Below are 23,475 nucleotides of genomic sequence, written 5' to 3'. Positions count from 1 at the left end.
ATTTTCATACTGTGACTAACCACTAATATCTCTAATTTTGAAGGTCACAAGTTAAATTAGAATTTTGTGGGTTTGTTCCCAACAAATTTCGAAAATGGTCACAAGTTAAACCTGAGGTTTTCCGTCGTCTTGTTGCTCCATTGTTCTCAAGTCAATGCGAGAATGGTTTCACAATAGAATACAGTTTAGGTGAAGAACATTTAGGGTGGTATTTGTTTGCTTTAATGTGAAATTGAACTGGTTATTAAACTTGTCCAGCACCTCCGGCAGCAATTTAACCAATCACAAACAAGTTTTTATGAATTAATTTTTCAGTTTTCACCGATTAATCTGTGAACCATTCAGTAGAACAATCGATGGACAAGATTTTGCAGGAGAGGTGGATGAAGATACATGGTGGAGAGGATCTAGATTCTAAACTTGTTAAGATATAATAATTTGAAGTTCTTTAATATTTAAGACATGGTGGAAAGGATCTAGATTTCAAACGTGGAAAGATATTAAGTTAACATATGTCAAAAAACTATCCCATAAAAGTAAAATAAAAGCTACTAATGAACAAGTTTGGTTCTCGAGTTTGATTTTTGTTACGGAAAAACGCATCCCAACACATCAATGGGGTAAAATTTTACCATATTCACTAAAGTATAGATCAACGATTAACAAAATATAAAACTACAATCAATGTGCGTTTAGATATCAATTGCATTAGTTGAAAGCACATTCAATCAACCATTTTGGTCTCTGAAGTGTAGGTGTAGGTCAAGTTCGTGCCTAGACCTAGGAAGTACGCATAATAGTCACACATGCGGTAAAATGTCAACCACATTAGTTCTCAGGTTCATAAACGTTGTTAACGGATTAGGATTGGGTAATATGTAAGGTTAAACTGTCATATGCAGGTAAATTTCATCCCTAGATGCATTAATTTGCTCAGCGCGAGTTTCTTTTGGGTAAAGGGTTTGGTCCCCGCGAGTTAAATGGTTAACTTCTCTCCCTCTCCCCAACACCAAACATGTCAAATTGGCATACATGACATATCTTCCAATTTGTTAAAGTCACTTAACTTTTTTGACGCTAGGCGCTAACATGATCGATGTTCTACAACATATGAAACTATTTTGCCTACTCTCTCTGTTCCTATTTATAAGTCACAAAAAACTAATTCTCTTAGATTAAGAAAAGTAGTTAGTAATAATAAATTAGTAAATGAAATGATTAGCTTTCCTAGACTACCCTTATTTACTTTCCTATGATTTTCTCTCTCCAAGTTAATATTCTAAAAGTTCATCATCTCTTTCATATTAAATATGAGGGCGAATTTGGAAAAAAATTATTTAATAATTCATAGATATTAGAAAGTGACTTATATTTAAGAACAAATTTTTTTCAAAAAATATGACTTATAATAAGGAACGGAGGGAGTATTTCAGTCTAGGGACATACTTAACCGACACTATACTTTCAGATACTAATAAAATGACCATTGACTCATAAAAAGAGTTCATATTCACTTCACTTTTGTCTTGCTCGTCTCGAAGCAAGTGCTAAAAAAACCCTTTAAACGTTTGGAAAAGCTTGGGTAGATCTGGTTTTCATAACTATCTTTATAACGCGTAACATTATTTAAATTCAAAAGAGAGAAATTTTGGAGGTTCGGAATAACTCAGAAACAACTGCTTCAGGTGTAGCCAGGTAGTAACGCTAGGTATGAATGACCCCCAGCATGAATTACAATAAGCAAAAACTGTAAAAGAATCAAATTTATCTACAAGTCTAAAAGTGAAGCTCCCACAAGCAGGGTCTAACAATATTTACAAAAACACGCACCGTCCTAAAATCTTCAACTGCTGAAAGAAAGATGAAAAACAGAGAACTCCGGCGGAGCAACAACGAGAAACAAGACAAGGAAGAATTTTACAACCACTTGCTACGTACTACTTTCTGCTATGTTTTCAGGATTTGATTGAGATTTTCACGACAGAAAACAATGTTGCTGCATGTCACTACCGAGCATAAGCTCTCTCTACTCTCTACTGATCAGCAACATTAGAGCAGGCCAAGTCAATCAAAAAAATGTCAATTAGTGCAAAGGATCATATGCTGCAGAAGTTCAATGGCAAAGTGTCTGTCCATAAGTCACCCAGTTCACAAAAGTATCTGGAAATTCCTCTGGCGTGTTGGACCGTCCGTTGTTGTAGGATAACTTCGATTCCGTTTGCTCCCTTCCCTATACATTACATGGGATTAGATTAGCATGAAAGCCAAAAATCAATTATGGCAAGAAACTTCTATGAGTAGCTTGAGTTTGAGCAGCTGCTCCAAACATGCAAGGGAGGAGGTAATAAAAGTTTTAGCTGACAACTCATGTAAATCCTAAATAAATGGTAACAGTTGTTGTTCCATGTTGCACAGGATACATCATCTTTTATCAGACCAGATCAAAAAAGCTGCCCTTAGAAGTCTGAAAGTAGACTAAACTTACATTTTATTTGTTCCCACCAAAACAATTAACTTCAAATTCATGCTACAAAATTATATGACAAAAGAGGTGGTACCTTCAGGCTAGAGCCGCCCAGATCACTAGTGGAGACAGTTGTTTCCCCTACCATCACCCCACTGATAACATTTTCCGTAGAAACACCAGCAATCGGAGAGTTGGTTATGGATGACCTGCATACAGTACAAATTGTTTCAGGATAAAATGATTATACAGAAAGAAGGAAAGAAATACAAATTTGGTAGACCGTCCAGAAAGAAAAGTACAAATACTAGAAATACATATTACACCCAAGGCAACATATTCACACCCAAAATTCATAATTCTTAATCATGCTCATCATTTTTCTCATCCCTATCCCCACCTTGTTGACTACGTATCTCTCCAACAAGATATTCCTGTAAAAAAGCATTCTAGCAAGATACATGTACAATTGCGTCAATAGAAAGTATTACCTCTCAAATTGCTCTTCTTCACATGAATTTCCAGAAGAAGATAACCAATCCAGGTCAACAAAGTTGGAGCAGCTAAAGGAATCCCCATGCTCAGAATAATATATATGATCACCTTCAAGGCTGCGCTCTCTTTGCATCTCTCCAAAAAGCTGTCTCCGAGGCAAAGAAGGAGTGTACCTAGACCAACAAATTGAATTGCATATCACACATCAGTACATGCTATCATGCAAACAAGCAATGTAGTTTCCAATACATACCAGCACAACATGAGCCCATTGACACATTTCAGATTACAAATTAAAATCTTTGTGGTGGGAATTGAATTTGGTAGGGAACTTTTTAAGGAAACTCACATGAAATTTCTGCACTTACAAGGGAAATAAGCAGAAAACATTGAAACTGGAAATGGAAGAGAAGAGAATCAGAGAACTAAAACTTCTCTTCCCTGTGGCAACAGCCACCCCACAATTTACCTAATTACATGCCAATCTTCCTCCACTCCATCCCTTCTACCTCGTCCAACATCTCCCTCCACTGATTCCACCGCATCCCCTATTTCTCACCTATGCTGCTATGTGTCCAGTTTGTAAGATCCACCATAACAGAATTCTCTCCCACATCAATTTCTATCCTCCCCTTGCTCCTGTTCTCTCTTCTGTGATACACTCTCATTGGAGGCCCATGATAAAGCCCATCACTTAGTAGTAATTGGTCATTTCAACATACAAATACAGCCAAGGATAAAGGCCATCTCAACTAGAATGATGTCTCTCATCTTCTAGGAAATATTAGTTAACATACTAAATATTTTAATTATCATATACAAGTTCTCAAACAGAAAGGTCAGCTATGAGAACAGAGAAGACATAAACAAATTTAAGATTAAAGCAACTAATCAATAGATGAAATAGGGGAGTCATAGTATAAAATGGGATGTTGACAATCACGCCCTCCTGTATATCTTGAAACATATAACACAATTAAGCTCACATGTTTACAGAGTACAAACCTTGAAAATGCAATGTCACTCTCAGTAGAAGATATTTCAGGTGATGACTCGCAAAGAGCTTTGTTTTTTTCTTGTGATCGGTCTGGTAAATGACGGTTTGAGAAGTTCTCTTGCTTGGCATTTGGAGCTGACATAGGTGTAGAAATTTCACGAAGAATGTTTCCATCTGAGAAGGATCTTTTGAAAATCGACCTAAAAAGAAAATTTTAGAGTTACCATGTTAGCTGCATAGAGAGGCATTTCCAAATTTCAATGTACATGCTTCACATTATCATGATAAGTTCCATAAGCCTATCAACATCAACAAATACATCACTAGAAGTCTAGAACAAATATAAAGCAGTAAGAACTAAAACATTCTTTCATTTATCTTCCTTGAAAATGATAGTTTTGATTGGATTATCAGCTTTGTCATTCTTTCCCGTTGCCTTGTCACTTTTCGGCAGCTCGGCATCAACACCTTTAGCCCTCCTCTAAAAAATTTCAAACCATGTTCACTAATCAGTTATTCGTGGTTGAGTTTATTTTAGACCGCACTGATTTTTGAATTTCAAGGCAAATAATTTCTGGTAAGTTAATCGGTTGGGATAGCCACCCTGGAGTAGTTTCTCTTTTCATGATACAGTTTGAAGATTTTGACAGGATTAAGGAAGTTGAGACTTCATGGCATGTATAGTCTGGGCAGTCTCTTTCTCCTTACATATTTCACCCCAATTTTTAGCCCCTTATGGGCTCTTTTTTTAATAAAAAAATAGGATGACTGTTTACCCAACTTGAGTTGTATTTTTCTCTCCTAACTATCATCTATTTCTCTAGCTGTTATCTAAAAGGCCATTCCTTTATTGTGTGTAGTATATCTCTTCACCCCTCTTATTCCTCCCCAATCTTGAAGTGTCCACGGGGGTGTCTGTTTCAAAGATCATAACAATAACAACTATGTCTTTTCTCACTAGATGGGGTTGGCATGGACCCCTAGTCATGGTTTCTGTTTCACTGATATATAGAAAATATGGAAAGGGGAGGTGGACTATATAAACTCCAGGCCAAGAAACCCTAAGGCAAGTTTTTCAATCAAGGACCAATTCGTAGAAGTCAACAAAAGGTATTCTACTCCCACAAATTATGTTCAAATACCTTGCATCATCATCTCCAAGCCTCCCTGTATCGTAGTGCTGATCTGAACCCAACTCCCATAGAGCAGGCTTGCCCAGTTGTGGTTGAAAATGCCCCAGGAATCTGCACCAACAGAACAGAAAGATTATCTCATGATAACCTGAAAAGAATAATCATTTAAGACCCCAAATGTATCTTACTAAACAAAAAATATATAATAAAAGAAGAAGCTGCAAAAATAGCATGACAAAGCTGCTAAATGCCAGAGAACAGCAAGACATGCAGAGATTGGAGACTGGAGTGAAAAAAACGACTGCCGCGTAAGAGTAAAAAAATGCATGACTGCAGCACATACACATTAATTGCATCTTGTTTCACAGCATCCATGTAAGCATTGCTGTAATAACGCTGAAGTGTCCTGAAAAACTCCTGAGACTGTGTTGCAGCCCTCCATTGGCCCCTCCTCTCAGAGAATATCTACACAGAAAAAGAAGTTATAAAAAAAGACCAACAGAAAAGGGTGGTGAGCATATATATTGTCCCAATATGCAGTAAAGTTGAATATAACAGCAAGAAAATCCACTGACGACAGATACTCTGCACATTTAACAGTTTAGTGAAATATAACAGGCAAGAGATTAAGAACACTCTAAAGACTGGGTAGCCCATCAGGGGGTTATCCCTGTTCTCAATAGAGCAAAATTAACTCTTAGGGCCTACATTATGCATGACATTAGATAACTAGTGCCAGCCACAAAGTTATCAATGTTTTCTAAAAGTTATATATGGAATCAATGCAGGACACAGTCCCTTCTCACAATACTAAGAAGAAAGCAAACAACATAATCCTGTGCCATCCAGCTCAGACAACATAATTAGGTCTCTAAGAACTCTGGTTAACGCCTAAATAATTGAGTGGGTGGTTAATAAAGAGGACTACTAATTTTATCCCCCCAAAAAAAGTTTTATGGTAATAGGATTGATGATTATCTTATCATTACAAGTTTAACTGTCTTCAAATATAATTAAGAAAGAAAATGATTTAGCAAAAAAATCAATTTCCAAGCTACATTTGAATAAATAAACTGAAGTGATCGCAACAAGCTGCAGAGCTTCAAATTACCTTGTTGTGTGCAGCAGAACCACCATACTGATGTGCAAGTGTGTCGCCCATCCGCTCATAAAACTTCATCAAATCATCAGCTACTGGGTCATCAAGGTCAATTCTTGGGTGGTCAATAACTCCTAGCGCGTGAAGCTGGTTGCCAAGAGCAGCCAACCCATATGCATATTGCGCAACATTTGTGCGGTCCAGGCAGTCTATGCAGTTGGTCCTGAGGACCCCCCTTTGCAGTCTATGCAACATTTGTGGTTTGACACAATGATTTGCATTTGAAACATTGTTTCCTTCACTCGGTTTTCTCTCTAAATGATCAGCATCCTCATTATCACAATCAAAATGACTAGTAGGTGAATCACTTCCCTTATCAACATTTCTGCATGCAAAACATTAGATCAGTGATTAAGAGATGCCAGTGGAAGAACTTGGGAATTTCTCCAGTTCCAGTCCATCAAGCACTATCTGCTTTCTTAATGATATTCAATTTATTTGTTGGCCAAATTGCATTGTTCTATTTTTTATTCAAAATATTGTATGAGTTTAAGCATATACGCTGTGAAACTATGGAATATTGGAGACGGTAATTGAAGATTTGAAACAAAATGAAAAACATACTCCGTAGGTGGCCAATTTAGACAGTCCTCTGATCTCAAGGTTGATGTAGCTTGGCAATAGAAAAAACCAGTTAATGTCAACGCATACGCAGCCACTTTGCCCAGAAGCTGCAACACATTTGTAGCTTTGCTGGAAGTAAAATATAAGGCATACTTTTGAATCAGCTCACTCAGATCACACAGTGTAATTTACCGGGAGAAATAGAATTATATAACAAAAACCAACCTCTGAAAATGTTTGTGCAGATCCCAGTGAAGGAACCTAAGCCTGTTCTCCTCAGGCAAATCTTTATTAATGAAATCTATGGCATTAGCAAATTCAGTTCGAAGTATGGACTCACGAGGCTTCTTCTCATGGGTCTGCTTAAAAGAAAAATCAAACACGCAAGTCTCGTGAATAAGGGAACAGTGGAAATTATACAGTTGAGATAAGGAAGGAGAAAATGAGAGAATAGAGACACAAAGCAATGAAATATTGAATGGCCCGGGTGTATTATCATGTGATTCCAAATACTAACCGAATAGACCTATTCATGCTAATACTAGACTCTAATCCTAATTAAATAACTAAACTGTAAGAAATATAATATAAAATCTTCACCGAGCAACTTAAGCGTTTGGAATAGCTGATTCATTACATGGGACTAAAACTTCTATGACCAAGTGGTCTACAGTTCAATAAATGGCACCCCTATTCTTCTAATAAAAAGTTAAATTTTCTAGCACAAGGTAGGTGTGCTAGTGCAATATGCAAGCTTCAAGCACAAAAGACTCTTGCATTAGGGACAAATTAGAAATATAATATAAAACTATTAATGTTTCTTCACTAAACATTTGATAGTTGGTTCATGATATAAGTAAATATATTTTAAAAATAATTCTAACAAATCAACATAAGACAGTACAGCCCATTAGCAGAACTTCCACTTTGTTAATATAATAATGATATAAGCATTTTGTTTTGTTTAGCAAATATTAAAACATAAATCTAGTCAAGAACCCAAGACGTTGCCAAATACAACATCAATACATTGTCAATTCAACCAAGACACAAGAATATTGAACATTCAGGAAATTGACATGTAGTAGATGGAGGAAAATAAGTTTACCTTTATGAGATTCAAAATTATTATGGGATTCCCGTATCTCTTGACAAGATTTTCAAAGTGAAGTCTGGTGGCTTGATAATTCTCATCCTTCTTTGACACTGGGGAAGAAATAAATGATTGCATCAGCAAAAGTAAGGATTCCAATACAACAAAGTTGAAGAGAAAAATAACTCTGCTAAGTGTAATAATATTCTTAAAATGGGAAGACATACCTATAATATCTGGTTTAATATTTAGACGTGAAGTCTCTTGTGACCAAAATAGAGGGATTGAACCACGGTTCTGGATAATAGAGCTAATTTTGATTGGAAGACCTTCCGGAACATGCTCAAAGACCATTTGTTCTGTCTCAACATCGTTTGCTACTCTGCCCTTCTCATTAACACCTCGCCTCAAATACCTATGCATAATAATCAAATAAATGAATCCATGAATGGTACACATATTCACTGCTTATGCATCCATCTTTTCCTATTTCAAACATTTCCTACCATATATATCCTTCAAAATCAAGATTTTACTGCCAGCTCTATGTTTCTATCTCTTTCTAATATATATTTCCTGACTATACTAGAAAATCTTGTGTAAAGGTTTCTTTCAATTTCTCACACATTGTCATTTGTCAGCTTTGTGAGGCTAACAAAACATTTTATAAACTAAAAAGGTTATGTTCCATGTACCTCATCAGGATAGATTACTCCATGCAACATTCCCTATCATATACCCATTTTATATACAAACTGTAAAGGCATAGAGACAATTCAAAACAACTAGGAAATACTAGAAATGGCTTATATTATTACTGTATAAGGAGTTAAGGATCTCACATCCTCAGCACAAGAAGGATACAATCATCAGAGGTGGTCCATGGTAAACTAGCTGACTAGCTAAATTTGCACATAGTCCATTTAAAGAACCAGATGTCCTACCGAACTGGAGCATACATTGGAAAAAGACTTGATGCATGTGATTAATTGTGAAAAAAATAAGATGAAAATTACAGACCTAGTGCCAGCATAATGACGTGATCGTCTAGCGATTAGCGTGAGTATGAACTCCCGTCCAGATATCATGAGTGTGTCCTAATGAAGACACCAATATACATCAGATATCAGAGCGAATGATGACAAAACTACTTGAATTAAGCAGGAACTAATCGTAAACATGCCCGAATCAGACACTTAACAAGATTAATCAATCAAAGGATAAAGTATCTAACTGAAATTTAAGAGTAATTTATCTTCACCTGTTTAAAAAAGCCATAAACTAGTGCAACAGTCCAAGTAGTGTTCTGGAGGTGATTCCTAATTCCTCGTGTTAAGAACTCATTCCAGACAAACATGGTCTCATAAAGGACATGGCTTGTCTCATTATCACAAAAGTTCCTTTGAAGACTACGCATAACGTGGTATGAGTAGCTAAAAAAGAAATCCTTTGTAAGGTCGACTGTGCATAGGAGCTTCTTGTACCTGAAAAATCAATAAAGTAAAATGACTCGTAGAAAACCTAATAATGCATCAAACAACAAAATTTTATACAAGGCTAGAAATATTGTGTTTAACTTCCAACAAAACATTAAGAATAGGAACCCCATCGTAATTCTAAAATATACCATATTTCATCATAAACAATGTCTAATCAAAATTAAGTACTCCACAAATCTGTGTGCATTTTAATGGGTAATATTATTTACAAGTAGAAGAGAAGGGGTGTAAGCATGTAACGGTTCATTAACAGAGGAAAATGGAGATAATTTAAGGTTGAGAAACTGAAAGGTCATTATAAAGTATAAATCCAAGTAATTTAGAACTAACTAAAGTGATTTTTAAGTTTCAAATAGTTAAAGTAGTAAACAGTGGGAAAATATCCACATTCAAAATGAAAATAAAAAATTAAATGTATTTATGTACAATATGCATATAAATGCTCAAACCCCCTTGGGCTAGCTAACATTCAGGTTTTCCATGAGAAGTAAAAGTGTAAAACTGATTTGACATGAAAGACTGTAAAGACCTGTTCTCAATTTTAGAATTGATGATGCTAGACCCAACTGAAGAATTTGGCAATGGAATCATCTCAGTCTTCGAGACGCCATACACTGTATGACCACAGATTGCACCAATTTGCCTTCTTTTTGTGATAAGCAGCATGTAGTAAGGCCCCAAAAATTTGATGAACCCTAAAAGCAGAATAACATATAAAGATAGCAACTAATAATTTGTAAACATGTAATTGGACAAGTCATTATAGATTTACATACCAACAATTCCATAACAAGTTGTAACAAATTTCAGTCCACCCGTGGATTTGTTCCCCTCATGTACCCGTCTCAAAAGATCAGAACATTCTCTTTCTGTATATGTGGTGGGATCTTCACGCAAGTTTAGCTCAGAAGGATCTAGACGGTCAATCTTTAGTACCCTCCAATGTGCCCTGCTCTTGTCCCTTCCTATCATGTAAAAGTTCTGTGCCACGAAACACAAATAAATGCAAGTTAAAAATACTTTAAAAAGAAGAAAAGCACGATAAGCACTTCATCTCCAACTATGCATCCAATGTTGTAACTTCAATTTCTCAAATGGGGCATCCCAAGTTCAATATACTCATGAGATTACACAGGGATGACCGGATGATAATTCATACAGCCAACTAGCCAAGCATCTAAGCATGAAGCGAGGCTGGAGAAAACCCATTTTAAACAAAACAAGGAATGGGGCTACCAAGTTAAGTAGTCCCTCTCCCTTCTACTTTGCCAAACTAATTCAGTCTATCATGTTAGAAATCTGATGCATTGGATGACAAGCTAACTTGAGTTTCTTCTAAAAAACATTTAACATTGCATTATCGAAATACGAGCCAACTTTATGATCATGAGTGGCTATAACTAGGATAATAAATGCACTGAAACATAACAACAAACATGTGAAGTGACCAATGATATAAAACTTTTGACCTACAGTACAGAAAAAATTCATACAGATAAAATTCATATTATTTCTCTACAATTCAGAACAACCTAATCACAGACACAAAATCAGAGAGATCAGAGAGAAAGGGTGATTACCGATCGAGTCTCATATAGCCTAAATTTCTGCATACAAACTTGAGAAGCAGGAGCAGGAGGAGAGTGAGAAGCTTCATTCTCTGACGACGCCATGAAATTCAGATCCCCCGAGCCACAAGCTCAGGGAATTTTCTGCCACTACCAAAATGGCATACAAACACTGAATGAATTTTCAGAATCCTCACAATGCTGTAAAACTCTCACAAACCCAAAAATTCAAACCCATAACCTCAACTATAGGCTGCTTCAAATACAGCATTATTTCTCAAAATCATCCATCTCTCTTCATCGTTCCAGCTCCACCATCACTGCCACCGTTAACGCTACTGCTACCACCAATAACCACCACTGATCTTCACCGAGCTTCAACACACAGATCGAAATTTCCCAAAACGAAAATTGAGAGATTTTGTTGAGCTAATGAAGAAAATAGATATCGATAAACAGGAAAAATTGTGTGGAATCTGGATATGGAAGGTAAGAAGATGCGAGGAGAAGATTGAGGGTGAAAATTGGGTGGAATTTGAATAGGAACACGATTTGGGGGAGATTCTAGAACAAAAAGGTTGAAACCACGGGTTTGGGAAGAAGAAGAAGAACAACAAGGTTTAATTATTGATTCATTTTTCTTTTAACGAATAATTTTTATTTCATTTTAAAAATGTATATATATATATATATATCATTTTTTAGAGAATAAATAAAAGTTCAGATCTGAGGATCAAATCAAAACCACAATATTAAAAGATAATTAAATAATTTTTATCGTGTGAATTCTCCGTCCACATTTTAAAAATTCAGAAAATATAAACATGATAATTATCAATGTTGATTAGAAGCTTGTATACATCATCTGGTCACTATTATAAACAAAAAACAACATTTTAGATTCATTGAATAAATGATGTATCTAATCGTTATTATAGACTAGATACATCATTTATTTAATGAATTTAAAAACATGTTTTTTCTTATAAGTTATAATAGTGGTCGGAGGGTATATTTGAAGAAAATAATAATTCTAAGAAATAAATATATTGTAGGTATTGTATTTCATGAAAGTTAGTTGATTTGTCAAATATAGCTTAAGTGATAATAGTTGAGGAACATATATTAATTGGGATGGAAAAGTCCCGGAATAAATTTTTAAAATGATGCAATTTATCTTTCTAATGTAAAAAAAATTATTATACTAAATTGTTAAACAACATTAAGTTTATTCAATCATAATTATTAACTTCATTTTGCGGTCAAAACTTATTTCAATTAATATTTCAATTTAATATTTAATTTCTTTCATTAATTAACATTGAGAAAAAGAATGATGGATTGACAATGTAATTTTTTTTACATCGACAACCAATCAAATTGTAAGGATGTGTCACATCAATTAATACAATTAAATAAAAAACAAATTTTCTCATATTCATAAAATCTGATTGGTTGATGGTGTAAAAAAAAAACTCTACATCTGTTAGTGCATAAAAATTAAACTCATTAACATTAAACAAGTGAAATATAATATTTATATATATTGACATGGAAGTATTATTTGTGTTGATGCGTTTCATGACCTCCAAACAACAATAAATTGGGGTCTGAAGCGGATCATTCTCTCTTGCGACCCAAAGGTTGTCGTTGAGCTTCTAAATGAGTACGTTATACATTTCCACCCTCGCCTCTCCGCTTCTAAGAGAGCCATGTCTAGATTGGATTATTGTTGTGTTAGTCATGACTACACAGAAACTAACAAGGTGGCAAACGCTCTAGCCCGTTGTGGTCAAGATAATAGCGTGGAATTCACTTTCGTTTCTCTTCCCTCCAGAGGTTGTACATACTATGCTCTTTGATAGAGTTAGTGGTACCATTTGGTGCATGATAGTTGCGCCTATTTAGGCTTTGTTTCTCTAGTTCTTTTTTGAGTTTACCCCTTCCCGTTTGATAGAAAAAAAACATATATAAATTAGATGTTGATATAAAACTACATTTATATCGAGATGAGTCTCTTTTATTTAATTATTGTAATTATTGAATGGACCAATTAAACTGAAGTTGAGATGCTTAAATGAAGTAAGTATATGTTATTTAAACAAATCACCCCAGAATTATCTTAAATTTGATTTTGTAATTAATAATTTGAAAAGTCGGCACTTTATAAAACATCATTTAGGTTGCAAAAGTGTCAAATCAGCAAACATAATTAATAGAAAATTACATTCATTATCCTTGTTTTTTCTTTCTTACAAAACAAATCTATTATATTTTATATTCAACGACTGACTTAAATGTGCACTAACGTGGCATCTAAATTAGTTCGCGACAGCTACTTGAGACGATAGAGAAGAAGAAAATAAAATTACAAGCTTTGATTATCCCATGACAGCAATACTATAATATTATCAAAATCAATTTGACCTTCACATTATACTATTATAGGCATTTGAAGAATTAATTATAGTACCTCTGAATTTACATAAACAAATTGTTGATGGTCCCTTTTTTTCATTTATAGGCGTTTTTAGTTTACTTCCTTATTTTGTTTTGAAATTTTATCTCTTTTTTGTTAAATTACTATTAGTGAAGTTAAACCCAACAATGATAAAGTAAGCAAAACTCTTTAATCAGCTGATTCATCATGCACTCAATGATATGCTTATAGCTTGAATCATGCTAAAAATATGACAAAATAAAATATTATTTAATACTTTTTTATAGAGGAATAAAAGAGAGTTATTCATTAATAATCGAAAAAGAAAACAAACTACAAAGAAGGGAAAAACCACCAAGCCACCCAAGGAACAAAGACAACAACCCAAAAGATAAGAGCTCAACCACCCTAATTCCTAAAAGGAAAATTTTCTTTAATAACTTCGGCCAACCCTCAAACGACATCTCCATCACTACCAAGGAAAGACATGTTGCAAACTGAGCAAGACACCAAGCCTTCTTTGCTCGCGTGAAATAAGGACCCGAAGGAGAAAGTGGACTGAGTGGGGCCGACACATTAGCGATAATCACACTCTCAGATTTACGAGGCCGACCCCTAGGTAGTCGAGGACTCTCCACACTCGCCGCTTTAGATTTCTTAGGACGACCAAGAGGACGGGGCCTTGGAGGAGAAAAATCAAGAGCGAGATCATCACCAAATGCAGCAGCAACCAGCTTGAGGGCATCCTCCTCCCTCCCAGAATCTGAATAAACTTCTGAACAATCTTGATTGCCCTATATATAAAAAATGTAAACAGTGTGTATAGCTGAAATTACCAACTAAGTTGCACCTTTCATCTAGCACACATAGAAAAGAAGCATTAATCAATTTATTTTATATTATTAGTCTAGTCTACATGATTTAAATTATTGTCTTATTAACGGTTAATGATATATTTAAACAGGAAAGTCAAGTCATCCGAGACTAATTAAAATATTATCACGTGGAATTTGGAAATAAAAAATCTTAATGTTGAATTAGTGAACAATCAACAAAAAGACAAAAATTGAAAATCCTACAGGGATGCAAAATACATACCAAATCAAATGTAGAATTTATTTATGATGTTTTTTTTTAAAGATGATGTATCTTCTTTGATTCTATATAAAATTGTCATTTCTAACATATAATTTAATAGATTTCTCTTGTTCTTAATGTTATGTTTTAGTCTGCCCTTAGAATATATTGTTTGATTTGCCGTAAGAGCGGAAGCTACGACGTCTTGAGTATGACCTGGAGTTAACCATCTAATAAACCTAAGCTTAGGAAACACCTAAGCTTAAAGATAACTTAGTTTTGTTATGTATGTGAGGAATCAATGTTTAGAAAAGTGAGTTATAAATATACACTCATGTGAGGAATCAATGAAATATGGTAGAAATGGTGTAGAAGAATCATGGATAAAAATGAATTTTCATATAGGATTACAACATGCTAAGTAACAGTGAACTCTAATTCCAACAATTTTCTTTTATTGACATAACTCCCTTTTAATCTCGTTTTGTTTACATTATATGTGCATTTGATCACCAAACAAACTATCAATCTTTTGGAAATACAATGCAATGATTCAGTTCAATGCTTGAAGTTCACGTTATAAGCACCTTTTCATATGCTCTCCAAGCTATGTCATACCTACTCCAAGCGCTCTCTTCACCCCACTAACTATGCGCTCTAAATTAAAAAAAAAAAGGTTTGAAAGAGACGCCATTGCAGGTGAGTTATCGGATCGATCATCCAACACACTATTTGTCGTGACTCTCACGATTTGTATTGCTTTCTTCCTTGTTGCTCTCTCTCTCTCTATGATTTTCCCTTCCTTTTCCATGTACAGTGCAACACCACTTCGATTTCCAATTCGCTTAATTTCAATTAAGCTTCGCACCTTCATTCGTCCAATTACATGTTATTATTTCTATTATGATTGTTATTCATGTAATTATCCTCCTTCATGCTCAATTCAATTTTTGGTTACCCTATCCATACAAACTCTAATTTCTCATTGCTTATGTCATGAACTTCTCTATTGATGAATTCTCGTATTTTTCTTACGCGATTTATTTTTCTACATACAATTCGATGCTTAATATGAGTTCCCCCTGAAAATTTGATGCCCCAATTCACTTTTGTTTTTGGGAACTTTGATGATAACTATTATTTTTTCAAAAGTTGTTTCCCTTTGCTGATTTATTATCAATTTCTTGTGCCCCATCAATACAGTTTGTAACTTTGGAATGTTGTATTGATGTTTTGGATTGCTTTTTAGTAAATGTAGTGTAGTTTGGTTGGTGAATGACATCGTCTAATGATAAAGTAGGGTACTCTTCACTTTTTAAGCTAGAAAAAGAGAACACCCATTTATGTTATGATGATAGAAAAAGAGAACATCGCTCTGTTTTTTTTCGGGAGCACATCTTCACCACTTCTCCGACTACAATCCCAGCTCCATTATTGTTGTTGGACCCTTCTCTTTTCTCCATAACTGCAAAGTATTAAAATGCAAGCAACCAATCAATTAGTTCAAACATTCACTCAACCTAACTTATTGAGAGTAATAAAATGCAAGCAAGCAATCAATTGTTGTAGGATCTTTGGCATCAATGCCACTTTCTCCTAATGATGGTGCAAATAATGAAGGTCCTACATCTTTCTTATTATTGCTCATTTTTATTTTGCTTCAAAAATGAACTTTGTTGGACACTTTAAATACTAGCTTGTATGTTTTTTTATCAGGTAATCAACAACCATAATTGTTGTAATTAATTGTCTTGTTGTCCATTAATTCAGTTTTACATGGAAGGAGCAAAGATATTGATGTGAGATACCATTTCTTGCGTGAACTGACAAAGGAGAAAATTGTTGAGCTCATTCACTGCAAAAGTGAAGATCAATTAGTTGATTTGTTCACAAAGCCTCTCAAATTAGCAGCATTCTAGAAACTTAGAGCTTTGCTTGGAGTATGCACATTGGATGATGGGGACCTAGCAACCTTGGCGGGTCGGGACCTAATGCTAAAGACGCACTTCGTCCTGGATATTAAGGACTCGGCGTCTTGCGGACATGTGGACAGGTCTCGCCCCATAAGGGCGACTCAACCTCTATTTAGCGGGCTTAGCAACCTTGGCGGGTGGAGACCTAATTCTAAAGACGCACTTCGGCACTTCGTTCTGGATACTTAGGACTCGGCGTCTTGCAGACATGTGGATCAGTCCCGCCCCGTAACGTATGGCGTGATCTTCCTTCAGACGACCCTCAGCGGAACAAGGCGAGATTGGGGCATAGAAGCACACAACGGGACTAGTCAGTTGGATTAAGCTATCGATAAGGCTCAATAGGTCAAGAATAAGGCCCATATGGAATATACCTATGTTAACGGTTTAGCCCCACTATAAAAGGCTAAACGCTCATTTAATGAAAGAGGTTCTCTCTTGAGCACAACAATGGCTGCATAAAAATTAGAACTAGGACCTCTATGTTCATGTAAGAACATGACAAGTCTCGCCCCATAAGGACAACTCAACCTCTATTTAGAGGACATAGCAACCTTGTCGGGTCAGGACCTAATGTTAAAGACGCACTTCGTCCTGGATGCTTAGGACTCGGTGTCTTGCGGGCATGTGGATAGGTCTCGCCCAATAAGGGCGACTCGACCTCTATTCAGGAGACCTAGCAACCTTAGCAGATCGGGACATAATGTTAAAGATGCACTTCGTCCTGGATGCTAAAGACTCGGCGTCTTACAAGCATGTTGATCGGTCCCGCCCCGTAAGGGCGACTCGACCTCTATTAAGGGGACCTAGCAACCTTAGCGGATCGGGACATAATGCTAAAGATGCACTTCGTCCTGGATGCTAAGGACTCAGCGTCTTACGAGCATGTGGACCGGTCCCGCCCCGTAAGGGCGACTCGACCTCTATTCAGGGGACATAGCAACCTTAGCAGATCGGGGCCTAATGCTAAAGATGCACTTCATCCTGGATGCTAAGGACTCGGTGTCTTACGAGCATGTGGATTGGTCCCGCCCCGTAAGGGATGACACGACCTTCCTTCAGACGACGCTTAGCGAAAAAAGGCGAGATTGGGCCATAGAAGCACACGACAAGACTAGTTAGTTGGATTTAGCTATCGATAAGGCCTAAGGGGTCAAGAATAAGGATCATATGTAATAGAATTAGGTTAAAGATTTAGACCCACTATAAAAGGTTTGACTCTCATTAAATGAAACAGGTTCTCTCTTGACCACAATACTAGCACGTTGCACTTGTTTTTCCTATTTAGTAGCTTTGCCTGTTTCTTTTTTTTATGTATCCAACCTATTAATTGACTTTGAAATTTATGAATAATTAACAGAAAACGTATTTTCTCATGCTCTTGACTATCTGAATTTGACAAGAATGTAAAGGGAAACAAGTTCCGAGGCTTGGTTTGCGAAAACTAGTAAGTGTAATAATAACTAGTCTTAAACAAAACAAGATGATTTACCATAAATTTGACCCCTTAATTTGGAAATACAACGTCGTTCATTAGTGGAAATACTTAAGCAATGAGTTCAAGGGGTGTTTTGGTTGATTGTTTTGAGATACGTTGCGAACATAACAGAAAAACAGTAATAAAACGAGTTGTGAACTAGTTAAGAAAATGGTTAGAATTGGATTTCTCCGATTAACTCTTTAGTATCCTTATGATTTCACATATAAGTTACTTCCTATGTTGGATTTCATCACATCATTTATGCGAGGTAGAATTCTAGCTGATCAACTCTTATACGATCCAGAAATCGAATCTACAACTAGGAAGAACAATTGCAAGACAAAGTGAGAATGCAATCTAGCCAAGAAAGTCATAAAACAAGATTTTTATCTCTTAATTTCTCTAGACTGAGGTCAGTTTAGAAGATTACTGTGATTTCTGAAGGTAAATAACATACACTGAACTGGATATTTTTCTAGAGATGGTACCTTTATTTCTTGTGTGTGTATATTTTAAAGCACAAACATAGTGAACTGGATTTTAGACCTTCTAAATTTCTTGTGTATGATTGAGAATTTGGATGTGTATTTAGATTGTGTTTCACCTGCTGTAGCTTCACTCTCTTTCACGTCACCATTGATGGTCATCTTCATCTTGCTCACCACCATGATCTTCTTCAGCATTCTCACTTCCTGCCATTATTTTATCTTTCAACTCTTTTGCTTCCTTCACTGCTTCTGAAATTTTCTCATAAGCCTTTGCTAAGTCCTTGCAGTCTTTTGCCTTTTCATAGTTTGCTTTCTCCCTTGCCAAGTCTACCATATCACCGTATTTAGATTGTGTTTCACCTGCAGTAGCTCTACTATCTTTCAATGCAGCCAGTTAAATTAGATATTTCAGTATCTCCTTAATGGTTGCATTCTTTTTTAATTTTGCTCTCATCCTGCTCTTTCTATCCATGTCCTTGTGACCTTGACAGAGAGTTGAATTAGGAGCATCTTTTTTCTGGACACTGCCATGAATGAGTCGTTGCTTTTTTTTCTTCTTCTGGAGCACATCTTCACCAATTCTCCACCTATAGTCCTAGCTCCATTCTTGTTGTTGGACCCTTGTCCTTTCTCCATAACTGCAGAGTATTAAAATGCAAGCAAAAATCAATTAGTTCAAACATTCAATCAACCTAACTTATTCAGAGTTGAATAGTAAGTGGAATAATATGCTGAGGTCTATTCCGGTTCAGAAGATTATTGTGATTTCTTCAAGATAAATAGCAACAGAAAAATAGTAATGAAACAAGTTGTGAACAAGTTAAGAAAACAGTTGGAATTAGATTTCGCCGATTAACTCTTTAGTATCCTTATGATTTCACATATAAGTTATTTCATATGTTGGATTTCATCACATCATTTATGCGAGGTAGAATTCCAGCTGATCAGGTCTTATACGATCCAGAAATCAAAGGTACAACTAGGAAGAACAATAGCAAGACATGAATATATATATATATATGTATATATATATATATATCATTTCAACACAATGGCAAAACAATGCAACATTTGGTGATGATCCTTGGGCAGCTAATGTCGCATTACACCATATCTCAAGATAGTAGTTCCATTTATGCTCAAGATCAAATTTCTCACTTGGTTTAGTTCCCTTTGTTTGGTTCACAAGTCAACCTTAATGTGAATGGTTGTTTTTGCTTGAGTATAAACGTGATCGAAGCCGGTGGAATATATATATATATATATATATATATATATATATATATATATATATATATCATTTCAACACAATGGCAAAACAATGCAACATTTTGTGATGATCCTTGGGCAGCTAATGTCGCGTTACACCATATCTCGAGATAGTAGTTCCATTTATGCTCAAGATCAAATTTCTCACTTGGTTTAGTTCCCTTTGTTTGGTTCACAAGTCAACCTTAATGTGGATGGTTGTTTTTGCTTGAGTATAAACGTGATCGAAGCCGGTGGAATCATGTGCAATGCTCTTTTGAGTGGGTAACAATTTCTCAACATCGTTTCATGGTTCATGTGCTCTTCATGTTGAGATTTTGGCCTTAAAGAATTGTTTGCATGTTGGCTTGAGATTTAGGTTTATGTTTAGCGATACTAAGTGTTGGAAAACAGGGAAGAAAAGTTGCGTCGTGGACGAACCACTGCCTTGAAAGCAAAAATTCTGGTAGACCTCGGTGCAATCCAATGCCGGATTTTCTCCCAAAGGTTAGCACAGCTGCATGCAAAGTGTTGTGCACTCAGAATCTTAACATTGTTGGATTCTCTACAACAGTGCTCAGAATTACACAATAAAGAGTAACAGATAGATGAATTTATGTGTTTCACTTCCTTCATACCAACTCAGTCCCTTACTCTCTTATAACCATAGATCCCCTCTTCCAACTACTGAGTTAGCCATCAAAGACAATAAAGGTGTGATTTAAAAACCATTAAAACAAATTATTACAAAGAAAAGAACATAACGAACGTTTCTTTCAAACCGTATAGATCCTAATAATGACAATACTAATGTGGCATTAAAACATTAGTAATGGTGTTAAATGGTTTATAACTTATATTTTGAACTTGATTACCGTTACTCTTTCAATCCCCACTAATGATAAACAAGTGACTGTAATTTTTTTTCTGAACAAAGAAAGTTAATTTTTGTGCTTAAGTGTTAATGTCCAAAAGATTGAATTAACACGTAGTGAAGTGAGACAACAACTTTTGTCAAAATAGTGAACGAACCTGGAATTAGTTTGACTTGGTTGGAACTCCACTACACACACCATAACTTTAAAATGTAGAGACTCCGCGATAGAATATTAAAGTCATTTTCCGAACCTTGGGATACATGTGAGCGTTTTAGCAAGATTGTCCAAGTATTCATAGATTGCGGCTTTTACCATCTCCCTCACATATTTATTCACATAAATTTTAAATGCGTCTCATAAGCATTTAAGTTCGTCTCGGAAAGGACTTTCACAACTGTGAATAAACTTTATTTATAATTTTTTGGCTTAATACATCAGAAGGCCCCTGGAATTGTAAAGGGAATCAATTCCAGGGCCTGAAAAATTTTCGCATCAAATTGGGTCCCTAAATTTTTTTTTTTAATTCAATTAAGGACAAAGTGGTCCAGCAGATGATGTGGCTCGAACTTTAGCCTACTCAGCTTTTCCACGTGGCATTTCTAATTTTTTTTAATTGAAAATTTTGAAAACTTAAATTTTTTATTCCAAATCATAAATTAACAAAAAAAAAACCCAACCCCCACCCCACCAGGAAACTCAACCCGACACCACCCTCAACCCTAACCCTCCACCAACCCGCAGCTTCAACCCTTATGATCCCTCCCTCTCCACCATTATCAACACCTCCTCCTTCTCCACCAACACAAAATCGAAAGAGACAAGTTTTGGGTCGTTCTCCACCCCTCCCATTCAGCCACCGTCCACTGAGAGCTACTACTAGCAACCCACACCCCACTTTCATTTTCCACTGAGAAGCACGAAGCGAAGCCCCTCTCACCGTCTTTGAAATCTGAATCTGAATCAGAGAGAAACAGAGAGAGAGAGAGAGAGAGAGAGAGAGAGAGAGAGAGAGAGAGAGAGGAAACTCTTGTTTCTGCATTTTGTCAAATTCATGGATCCCACAACCAAAATAATAGCAGCAAACGAAAGGGGAATCGGTGGGGGTGGTGGTGGTGGTATGAGGTAGAGCGGAACAGACTCAGATGATGGCGCCATTTCCCTCTTCTATCTCTTGTCCTCCATCTGGGTTGCGGGTGGGGTGGGGTGGGTTGTGATGGGTTCTGGGTGGGGGTGGTTTCTGTCGTGGGTTGCAGGTGAGGGTGGGGTGGGTTACGAGGTGGGTGAGTTTCTGGGTGAGATGTTGAAGATGATGACAAGGTGAGCTGGGTGCTGGGTTTTGGTGGTGCTTCTTCTTGCCTAGATCTGATCGCAAGGTTGTTCCTCTCCCTCTCCTCTTCCTCTTCTTCATCTTCTCTTTGTGGGCTTAGTTTCTGGGTGGGGTTGGGGGTGAGGGTGGGGTGGGTTGCGATTGGTGGGGGTGGGTTTCCGGTTGGGGGTGAGGGTGGCGTGGGTTGCGGTGGGTTTCTGGGTTGGTGATATGGTGTTGATGATTAGATTTTTAAATTAGGTTTATTAGATTATTAGGTTGTTTAGTTTAGGATTATTAGATTAGGTTTTTATTAAGTTTTTTAAATTTTTTTTCTGATTATTTTGTTGACTTGGAATTAAAAATTATTTTTTTAATTAAAAAAAAAACTTATAAAAGCCAGGTGTCACTGATGACTAGGACAAAATTGAGATTTGGCCTTAATTGAATTAAAAAAAAATTCTTAGGGACCCAATTTGATGCGAAAATTTTACAGGCCCTGAAACTGATTCCCTTTACAATTTCAGGGGCCTTCTGATGTATTAAGCCTAATTTTTTTTGACAATATATCAAGTGCGTCTCAAAAGCACTTTCTCCCATAGATATACCAGGTGCTTCTCAATAGCACATCCAAAATCACGATGTATCTCTTCAAATACATCAAGTGCATCTCCAAAGCACTTTATCACAGATATATCAAGTGCGTCTCAAAAGCACTTTGTCTTGGTACATTAAGTTCGTCTCAATAGCACTTTCTCAAAATACATTAAGTGCATCTCAATATCACTTTTTCATGATACATCAAGTGCGTCTCAATAGCACCACCATAACTCGCTATGTATCTTTTTAAATATATCAAATGCGTCTCTAAAGTACTTTATCTCGAATACATCAAGTGTCTCTCAATAGCACTACCAAAATTGGCTATGCTTTTCTTTCAAAAACCATCAAGTGCATCTCAAAAGGACTTTATAATAGATGCATTAGATGCATCTCAATAGAACTACCGCAATTAGCTATGTGTCTCTAAAAATAGCATTACCTCACGTATGAAAATGTACTGCATAAGAGTAACCATACAGCTTAGTTTGACCAACAAATGAGTATCCGCCGTATTTTCCTCTTTGTCAAGGCTTAAGGTTCATCCTCCTCGACGTATCCAAGACAACGTTCTTGGTCAATCCTTTAGCAAGATGATCAACAATTCTTCTTTCACTGCTGACACACTCAAAGAAAACCAAATGATTTTTAATAAATTTCTTAACAACAAAAATCTGAGATGTAATTATTCTCTCTATTGCAACAAGTATCGTTGTTAGCAACTCAAATTGCTTTTCGTAAACCACAAACACAAGCACAAGCACAAGCACGAAATGTATCATTCATAAAACTTTCAGGATCTCTATATTCAAAAATAATAGTATCATTCAATCTCAAGATTTTATAGGCAACACCATCATAATGAGCATAACCAATAAAACAACATGCTTAACACTAATGTTCTAATGTTCTAATGTTCTTTCTTTTAACATATGACATTTTCACTTTACCCAAAATTGTTATTTAATAACTAAAAACAGGAAGAAAAAAAAATATTAGATGTTTTGGATTTT

The 23,475-nt window shown here is 36.0% G+C and overlaps 1 protein-coding gene across 2 annotated transcripts; it reads right to left on the bottom strand.

The window, feature by feature from the left end:
• Positions 1-1,646: 1,646 nt before the first annotated feature.
• On the bottom strand, positions 1,647-11,596 carry LOC130710488 (phosphoinositide phosphatase SAC3-like). 2 transcript variants are annotated; one of them, XM_057559774.1, is made up of 16 exons: positions 10,985-11,594; positions 10,181-10,385; positions 9,934-10,099; positions 9,167-9,389; positions 8,926-9,002; positions 8,133-8,320; positions 7,921-8,018; positions 7,038-7,171; positions 6,813-6,941; positions 6,201-6,573; positions 5,433-5,554; positions 5,099-5,200; positions 3,965-4,156; positions 2,956-3,132; positions 2,559-2,673; positions 1,647-2,230 (listed from the first exon to the last, which is right to left on the bottom strand). In XM_057559774.1, the coding sequence occupies exons 1-16, from the start codon at positions 11,075-11,077 to the stop codon at positions 2,114-2,116; spliced, it is 2,511 nt and encodes an 836-aa protein (XP_057415757.1). In that variant the 5' UTR covers positions 11,078-11,594; the 3' UTR covers positions 1,647-2,113. The 2 variants fall into 2 exon arrangements, with proteins under 2 accessions (XP_057415757.1, XP_057415756.1); XM_057559773.1 differs by having other exon boundaries at positions 7,921-8,320; positions 10,985-11,596.
• Between the last annotated feature and the right edge of the window lie 11,879 nt (positions 11,597-23,475).

Source organism: Lotus japonicus, chromosome 4, assembly GCF_012489685.1.
Source record: "Lotus japonicus ecotype B-129 chromosome 4, LjGifu_v1.2".
NCBI classification, from domain to species: Eukaryota; Viridiplantae; Streptophyta; class Magnoliopsida; order Fabales; family Fabaceae; genus Lotus; species Lotus japonicus.
Note: the sequence above shows the minus strand (reverse complement) of the source record. Positions and strands in the feature narration are given on the sequence as shown.

Bases quoted from the DNA above. Each gene is read 5' to 3' on its own strand.
- LOC130710488 (XM_057559773.1), bottom strand. From the start codon at position 11,077: ATGGCGTCGTCAGAGAATGAAGCTTCTCACTCTCCTCCTGCTCCTGCT. The intron at 8,321-8,925 runs GTCTGTAATTTT...TATTATGCATAG, and splicing joins CGTCATTATGCTGGCACTAG to GTATTTGAGGCGAGGTGTTA. The intron at 6,942-7,037 runs GTTGGTTTTTGT...TTTTACTTCCAG, and splicing joins CTGCACAAACATTTTCAGAG to CAAAGCTACAAATGTGTTGC.